This window comes from Peromyscus californicus, unplaced genomic scaffold (assembly GCF_007827085.1).
Source record: "Peromyscus californicus insignis strain IS unplaced genomic scaffold, ASM782708v3 Scaffold_13__1_contigs__length_99412109, whole genome shotgun sequence".
NCBI lineage: Eukaryota > Metazoa > Chordata > Mammalia > Rodentia > Cricetidae > Peromyscus > Peromyscus californicus.
In genome coordinates, this window is record NW_026294424.1 from 23,911,361 (window position 1) to 23,920,655 (window position 9,295).

At 43.3% G+C, this 9,295-nt stretch overlaps 1 protein-coding gene across 1 annotated transcript in view; it reads right to left on the minus strand.

Annotated features, from left to right (window-relative positions):
- LOC128109022 (uncharacterized) overlaps nt 1-8,460 on the minus strand; it is a 29,229-nt gene extending 20,769 nt beyond the window's left edge. The window contains exon 1 of the mRNA XM_052736026.1: nt 8,392-8,460. Within this exon, the coding sequence (XP_052591986.1) occupies nt 8,392-8,460 (69 nt within the window). The remainder of the gene's footprint in view (nt 1-8,391) is intronic.
- Between the last annotated feature and the right edge of the window lie 835 nt (nt 8,461-9,295).

Here is a 9,295-nt window from a genome sequence, read left to right on the forward strand (position 1 = left end):
GATTGTGAAGCAAGCAGTGTGAGACGTGCCCTCTTGGTACTTAGCAGTTTTTGTGCGCCTTTTAGTGAAAAGTGTGTGTGTGTGTGTGTGTGTGTGTGTGTGTGTATTTTATAATTATTTTCCTTTTGTCTGATATGTTGGCTTGTTTTTATTTATTTGGTTTTTGTTGTTGTTGTTGTTTTGAGACAGGATTTGGGGATTCCTCACCATGTAGCCCTGGCTGGCATTGGATTTTCTATGTAGACCAGGCTGGTCTGGAACTCAGAGATTTACCTGCCTCTTCCTTCTGAATGCTAAGTCATGTGCCATCATGACCAGCCTTGATATGTAAAAATGAAAGTCCACAATTGATATGTAATACATGAAAATCTTAAGAAAATCCAGTGGTACTTATGATGGCTCTTGAACATTTCTCTACAAAGGTAAATTAATATTCCAAAGACAAATAGAGAGGAGAATTCTCAGCATACAGGTTTTCTTTCTTTCTTTCTTTTTTTTTTTGGTTTTTCGAGACAGGGCTTCTCTGTGTAGCTTTGGAGCCTGTCCTGGAACTCACTCTGTAGCCCAGGCTGGCCTCAAACTCACAGAGATCTGCCTGCCTCTGCCTCCCGAGTGCTGGGATTAAAGGCGTATGCCACCACCACCACCCGGCTGCCTACAGGTTTTCTAATGATTTTCAGAACCTGGGTATATTTTACAGCGCTCACAAAAAGATTCACTGTACTGTTAGTCAGTGAAAAAGATTTTCTAGACATGCTTTTTAAATGGTCTTTGTTTGGTTAATAATATCAGGAATCAAAATTATTTGGCATCTCATTGCAAGACAAATGTATGTAGACTGGAGATATTTTTTAAAATAAATATTGGCTAGGCATGGTGGCACATTCCTTTAATCCCAGCACTCTGGAGCCAGAGGCTGGTGGATCGCTTTGAGTTCATGGCTAGCCATGAACATAGTCTACATAGTGAGTTCCAGGCTAGCCAGGGCTGCATAGTAAGACTTCATCTAAAAAAATAAGTAAAAATTAAAAAAAAAAAGTTGATTGACATCCAGAACAAATTACTTTACCTGTAGCTAAATATAGCAATATCATCCTTTCTGCACTGAACTTTTCATTTCTTTTCTTTTTCTGCACTGGCAAAGAGACAAAAGGCATTGTACTTGCTGAAATTAGAACGTGAGCCAAGAAATATTAAAAGTTCCCTTATATTGCCACCACATTATTATAAATTTTAAATTAATAGCAGATTCTGCCATTTTAAAACGCATTAGATACTATGTCCTTATTCAGGTGGTATTAAATTACAGTTTCCCTGAACTCGCTAGTAGCTCCATGGAGATGACAAAATGCAGTTCAAACACAATCCAATTCCTTTCTTCTCCAGTGTGAGATCTGTTTCCATGGAAATTTCATGTTGACCAGGAATTGCAAGAATACTTATTATATGCACACATATCTCAGAAGCAAACCCTTTTGGTGAATAACCATGATTTAATTTTAATCATTCCATTAAAATTGTTCAAATAATAGAAAAGAAATCTGTATTCTCCTAAAGCAAAGACCATTCTGCAATTCCCCTTAGCTCAATGTATTAATTTAATAGAATTGGAGATTACAGGGACTTTAATTTGCCTTTTGATGAAAGCAAAATTAAATTTTAATCATTTAGGTAAATTTATTTAGTCAAAAAAGATTAAGGACTTAGTCTGTTGGGATGTAGAAAGGAATATAGAGATGTACGCCAGGACCACGATGAAAAGCAGCCTGCAACATTAAAGCCGACGGCCGCTGCGCTCTGGAGTGAGCCAGAGAGAGGAGGGAAAACCAAGGGGTTCTGGATTGGAACGGGGTTGGCAAGTGAGAAGGTGAGAAGGCCTTGGCCTGGTGAGGCCCGGACAGCGGGGCACGTGACTGCCTGCGTGAGACCCCAGGACAGCGGGGCACGTGACTGCCTGCGTGAGACCCCGGGACAGCGGGGCACGTGACTGCCTGCGTGAGACCCCGGGACAGCGGGGCACGTGACTGCCTGCGTGAGACCCCGGGACAGCGGGGCACGTGACTGACTGCGTGAGAGGCCTAGACCAGACAGTCGGGCACAAGACAGGTTGAGCCGAGGGATTGAACTTCTGAAGCAATTGTAATCCGGGTAACGCATGTCACATTTTAGTCATGTTTATATTGTCAGGAAGTTTTTTGGTGGGTAGGCCTTGCTTCCCCAGTGAGCTGATAAACTTGGGGTACTCACGGTGGCTGGTGCATTTTTACCCCTGTAGCAGCTAGCATTCAGCTTCGTGGGACATTGTGCATTTGTTGGATCAGTGCATAAAACATTCTAGTCTCTTTTGTGTGTTTTCCTATTCCAGTTTTCCTCCTTCACAATGAGCTTCTGATTGAGGCCAAAGGTCTGCTCCTCTCGGTCGTTGTCCGTGTTCCGCCCTTGTCTCTAAGAACCAGGGTCTCTGGGTGCTTCTAAGAAGCGGTACACTATTATACAAAGAGGGAATATGCCTATTGGCTCAAAACAATAAGCCTAATTATGCCTACGTGATGCAACCTTGAAATCAGCCTTGATTGATTTCAGTGGGAAAACAAAACAACAAAAAAACCCAAAAACAGGATAAAGGTGGAGAGAGAGTGAGACTCACTGTCTCCAGGAGCACTGGTACTCAGAGGCCTCCATCCAGAGAAATCTTAATGTAGCTTACATAGATGAGACCCTGTGAAGAGTATCTGGATTCTGAGATTTATTAGTCCAAATTATTATTTCTGTTTGGGGGTTGGTTGGTTGTTTGTTTTTCGAGACAGAGTTCCTCTCTGTATCCCTGGCTGTCCTGGAATTGGATCTGTAGCCCAGGCTGGCATCAAACTTGGAGATCTGCCTGCCTCTGCCTCCCAAGTGCTGGGATTAAAGGCGTGCGCCACTACCGCCCGGCTTATGTATTTTTTAACTCGTGCATTCTGCTTTCATTGTTTACCTTGGAGGGTGGAGAAAGACCTGTTAACGTCTGATAAATGACTAAGGAGAAAAAAGAGAAGACACCAGTAAACCACTGGACGGAGTCGTCAACTGCAGTGCTGTATATAGGTAGGCTTCTAATTTTGTCTACTTTCACACACCTCTTTTTCAGACTGGTCTTGCTGTGCAGCCCAGGCCAGTCTTGAACTCCTCCTGCACCTGCAGGCCAAGTTCTTGAGATTAAAGGAATGTGTCACCATGGACTATGTGCCCTTGTATTTATTTACATAGTCACATATCAGCCTCCTCTCATCCCGTTCAGGCTTATATTAGCTAATGCATTAATGGTTTAAAGTGTGGTGGTTAGAGTCATGGCTCAGTGACTAAGAGCACTTACTGCTCTTGCAGAAAACCCGGGTTCCGTTCCCAGCTCCCACATGGTGGCCTACAACCACCTTTAACTCCACTTTTAGGGGATCTGATGCCCTCTTCTGACCTCCCCGGGCATTTCACACACTTGATACCACACTCTCACACTCAGACACACATATACATGCTAAGGAAATGTTTTTAAACCACAGGATGGTGATAGAGCGAAGCTCTGAGGTTCTGTTCTTTGGCGGCATTTGGTGTGTCATTCACTATTTTTGTGGATGGTTTAAATGTTTTGTTGTATTTGCCCCTTTCTTATAACAGTGAGGGGGACGAAGTGAGGGTTCTGGCACTATTGATACAGATTTCCTCTTTCTGCAGTCAGCTGCCCAAGAGGGGCAGAATCCAGCCACAGCCAGCTTTACTAGAAGCGAAAAGAAACCAATGAAACAGCACATCTGGAGTGCTTGACAAGGCTGGAGAGACGGCTCAGCAGTTAGGAGCACTGGCTGCCCTTCCAGGGGACCTGGGTTCAATTCCCAGCACCCAGGTGGCAGCTCACAACCCTCTGTATTTCCAATTCATTTCCAGGGAATCTGTTGTGGGATAATTTTTTTGTACACTATGAAGGTGTGTCTCTGCCTAAGGCTCCTTCTGATTGGTTTAATACAGAGCAGAATGGCCAACAGCTAGGCAGAAGAGACTAGGCAGGATTCCGGGGAGAGGAACTCTGGAAGAATCTGAGGCATGCGGGATTTAAGCAAGGGAGACGTGGAGCAAGTTGGACAGACAGTATGGAGAAGGGGAAACAATCTATGTGGCAGAATCTAGATCAATGTAAACAGGTTAGTGTAAGTTATAATAGTTGGAGGAGGGCTGGAGAGATGAATCAGTGGTTAGGACCACTGGCTGCTCTTCCGGAGGACCCAGGTTCAATTCCCAGCATCCACATGGCAGCTCATAACTGTCTGTAACTCCAGTTCCAGATGATCTGACATCCTCACACAGATGCATATGCAAACTACCAATGTGCATAAAATAAAAATAGATAAATTTTAAAAAAGACTTAGTTGGGAACGAATGTAAGCTAAGGCCAAGCTTTCATACTTAATAAGAAGTCTCCCTGTCATTATTTGGAAACTGGCAGTCCAAAGAAAGACCAATTACAGGATCCAAGGCCCTCTTCTCACACCAGGCACACATATGGCACACAAACATACATGCAGGCAAATGCACATATGCATAAACATAAATCAGTTAATTAAATTTTAAAAATAAAATGCTAGGACTAAATTCCTGAAAACTGTGACTGAAATAGAGATGTACTTGGAAATTTCACAATAATTTTTGGTTTGATTTGGTTTGTTTGTTTGGTTTTTTTTTGTTTTTTGTGTAGCTCTGGCTGTCCTGGAACTCACTCTGTAGACCAGGCTGGCCTCAAACTCACAGAACTGCCTGTCTCTGCCTCCAAAGTGCTGGGATCAAAGATGTTTGCCACCACTGCCCTACCAGTCAAATATACTTAAGAGTACATTATGTTAGGAAAAAAAGGGAACTGCCTATATTGAATTGTGCTCCAGGAAGCCACACTGAAGATGCCGCAGGGGTTAAGGGAAGTGCCACATGGGCCAAGTTAATGGTGTCCCACCCTGTACCAGATTCCACTACAACAAAGCTCCTTTTTGCTTTACATTTATATTCTGAAGAGGACTTCATTTAGAAAAGGGTGCCAACTTGACAGAAGTCTAAAAAACGTTCTTACCCTCAAGAGTGTTTATATAAGAGCAGAGAGTGGTCTGACCTCCTCAGGGGACTACTTGGCAATGCTTGTCAAAATGTAAGCACTCAGGGGCTGGAGAGATGGCTCAGAGGTTAAGAATATTGGCTGCTCTTCCAGAGAACCGAGGTTCAATTCCCAACACCCACATGGCAATTCACAGCTGTTTGTAACTCTAAGATCTGACACCCTCACACAGTCATACGTATAGACAAAACACCAATGCACATAAAATAAAAATAAATAAATAATTTTTTAAAATCTAAGCATACTATTTGATCCACCAATTTTTACTTCTACTTTTACTGTTCAAATAATCAATATGAAATAACCACTCAAGGGTACAAAGACATATGTATAGTATGTTTAGTACGGCATGTAGTGGTATTTGCTCCACCCATGACCTTAGGCTGTAGGGCCCCGAAGGAGGCGGTGCTTCCTGCCCTTGTAGGTGACTTCTTATAAGAGAAGGGGGAAGGGTCACATGCCCCTGTTCCCTGCTCCTGCCTTAGAGGTGGATTCGCTCGGGTCAGATCAGAGGACAACTTCCAGCTGTCTACTCCGTTCTGTATTCGTTAGAGTATTTCCTCAGTTTATATCTTAATAAATTCTGTTATCCATTTAATAGACTCACATAGACTGATTGTAACAAGGGCATTGTTGATAATGGCAAAATATTGAAAACAATGCAAACACCCATAAATATAGCATTTGTTAAAAGAATAGGTGGGTGACAGGCATGGAGGAACATGCCAGTAATCTCAGCACTTGGGAAGCTGTAGCAGAAGGATCATGAGTTCCAAACAAGCCTGGGGTGCATAGTGAAATCCCATTTCAAAAATCAGAGCTGGAAAGATGGCTCAGTGGTTAGGAGCACTGGCTGCTCTTCCAGAGGACCTGAATTTGAGCATGGTGGTTTACAACCACCTGTAACCTGTCCCAGGGGATCCAATGCCCTCTTCCAGCCTCCACAGGCACCAGGCACACATGTAATGCATAAACATACATACAAAGCAAAAGACTCACACACATAAAATAAAATATAATTAAAATTAGAAATCAACACACAGGTAAACACACTCATGCATCTATGTATACGCGTGAACACTAGAATGACTGGAAAGATGCCTAGGATAAATTGTTCAGTGGAAAAATCAAGTTATAATAGAATTCCATATGTGAGTCAAAGTCTACAAGTTAATGAAGAAGGCCAAGCTGGGCGTGGTGATGCACACCTCTAATCCCAGCACTGGGAGGCAGAGGCTGCCAGATTTCTGTGGGTTTGAGGCCAGCCTGATCGCCATGGTGAGTTCCAAGCCAGTCATGGCTGCATAATGAGACAAAAATCACAACACAATATTCCAGGAAATATATGGAAATAGACAGCTATGGCTTTTCCGTTTTTATTAAAGATCATAGGATTGTTTTAGTTTACATGACATGATCTTTCTAAAGTGTCACATTGTATATTATATTTATGTTGGGTTTTTTTTTTGGTTTTTGTTTGTTTGTTGGGAAACAGGGTTTCTTTAGTAGCCCTGGCTGTCCTGGAACTTACTATGTAGACCAGGCTGGCCTTGAACTCAAAGATCCACCTGCCTCTGCCTCCCAAGTGCTAGAATTAAAGGAGTGCACTGCCACCACCACCCAGCTATATTTTAGATTTTTTAATACAAAAATATTAATAATTTAGTCTGTGAGTTCAAGGCCAGCCTAGTCTCCATAGTTTATTCAGGCCTGCCAAAGCTACATAGTAAGACTTTGTCTCTAAAGAAACAAACAAAAAATAAAGATTTTGTATTATTTTTAGATGCTAGGATTATCAGTGAAAACTTATGAAATTTAGCCCCTTGGGTGACTAAAGGATAAGCTGAGTCCTCATAGTTCCTAACAAACCCAACCGTAGCCACACTCAAGGGAGGATCTGCTGACAGGCTGCTCAGCTCTTTCACCGTGGAGGTGGACGGTTTCAGGAGGCACTGGTGTGTGTCTGAAGACACTTGGGTGTTTGTTACTCTCTCTGTTCTCTAGCGCTTGCTGGGGTTATCTGAGATACAGGCGATAACAAATGATAACAAGTAATCCCTTCCTCGGTTTCTGCGTCTTTTCTAGTTCAGTTACCCAAACACTGTAAGCCCATCTCATACCAGGTGCATGAACACTGTGAATCGGTAAAATTGCCTTACTATTCATTTCCTTGACTTAACGTTATCATCATCATCGTCATCATCATAATTCTTGTTATCATTTCTGGCTTAAAGTCAAAGCTTGTACAGGGCAGAAAGGCTGCCTGCCACTGAACTGTATCTGCACCCTCTTGATTATTGGTAAGAAACGCAAAGACACTGGGGGAGGAAAGGGAGGGAGAAGGAGAGCGAGAGACAGATTTCCTCAAATTTTCAGTTATGTAAACCAAAAATAGAAGATTTTTCTTACAAACAGAAGGTGTTATGAAATCGTGGTACATTGTTGTTTTGTATAAATGATAAGAACTTGGGGTTGGGGAGTGGCTTAGTGATTAAGAGTGCTTTCTGTTCAAGCATGGGGACCTGAGTGTAAATCTCTAGCATCCACATAAAAAGCTAGTCAAGGATACATGTGCCTGACCAGGCCTAAGGAGTTCACTGGCCAGCCAGCCCAGCCAAAACACTGAGCTTCCAGTCCAGTAAGACCCTGTCTTGGGCAATAAGGTGACTGGTGATAGAAAGACAGCCTACTTCTCTGGCTCTGCCCCACATGCTCACATGCATGCAGCACACACACACACACACACACACACACACACACACACACACACACGCATGCATTAAGCAAACCTGCATTTTTCCGTAGACGTGTAGGGAGGAAAAAGCTGGAGTCAGTTTTACAAACCATCTAAACTACTGATGGTGCCATAGGTAAAACAGAGAAATCAGACCAGGAATAGGGGCTAAGCCTGCAGTCCCAGCTACTCAGATTTAGGCAAGATTGCTTGAGCCACAAGTTCAAGGCCAGCTCAGATAATGTAGGGACAACCTCATCTAAGAGCAAACCCAGGAAAGTGAAAGTTGTAGATGTCTTAGCTCTTGCATCAAATCCAATGACGTTCCACAAGAAAACGGACCATGGTTTTCTTTGTACTCCTGCTGCTGGAGGATGTTTGTTTTATCCATACAGTTTTCACTCCAAGAGAGGCTACAGTGTAAATGCCTGACACTAGTCTTGAGCAAACTCTAAACCTATTTTTCTGCCGTGGGCTCAGGCAGATACCCAGTGCCATATGAGGACAGACTGCTCAAACATACAAGCCGAGGGTCTGCAAGAGAAGGCACCGGAGACATGCTGGCATCGATGGACACATCATACGTGAGCATTCCAGCACAAAATCTTCCTTGCACTTTTATTAGGAAACAAAGACTCAAGACCAGGGCTTAACCATCCCTGTCCATGGTGTCCACACACACTGCTGTGTCCGGGTGTCTGGGCTTAGGTACCAAGAGAACCAGTTGCCTGTGCTGGCCTCCTCGTATGGCACAGCCTCTCCTACTGCCTGGGAGAACCCACCTGGGCTATGACAAGCTGGCTTTGGGAGAAATGGGAAGACCCTTGGTTTCAGATGGGTCGCTGTCCTGGTGCCCTGCACTTGTCTCCTGGGACCCTCTGAAGACTATTTGGTCTGTTTCACCATTGGCCCTATCAGTGGCATCAACTTCTAATATAAAAAAAAAAAAAAATCAAACACCCGGCTCAATTAAGGATTTTATTTTTATTTTAAAAATTAGGATATCTACTTCTGTCTTAATTGTTTGAAGCTTTAGGAGCTTTTTTATGACTCTCATTTTATGATGATTTAAACAAAATTTAAATTTTTAAAGGTTGGCATTTAATTAAAATCGTTAAATATTCTTTCCCTTCTAAAGCTTCTGGAGGAGAGGTGTTCTCTGCCATTTTGGGTACTTATTTACCGCCACCTGCTGGAGGTAAAAACAAGTGCAGGTGAACACTTCGCTAAGGAGTCAAACCTGTTCTGCAACCATGGAAATCATATTTCGGGCTTGGAGGCGACTCCCCTCCTGCTGCCGAGGGCTGACGAATGCGGTGCCATGTGGACTGGGGAGAAGTGGGTTTTGTGACCTTGCGGAAGCTGTGATATATCTTGCAGTCTGCACCTATCAGACTGGGGATGGAGGTGGGCGGGGTGGGGGCGGA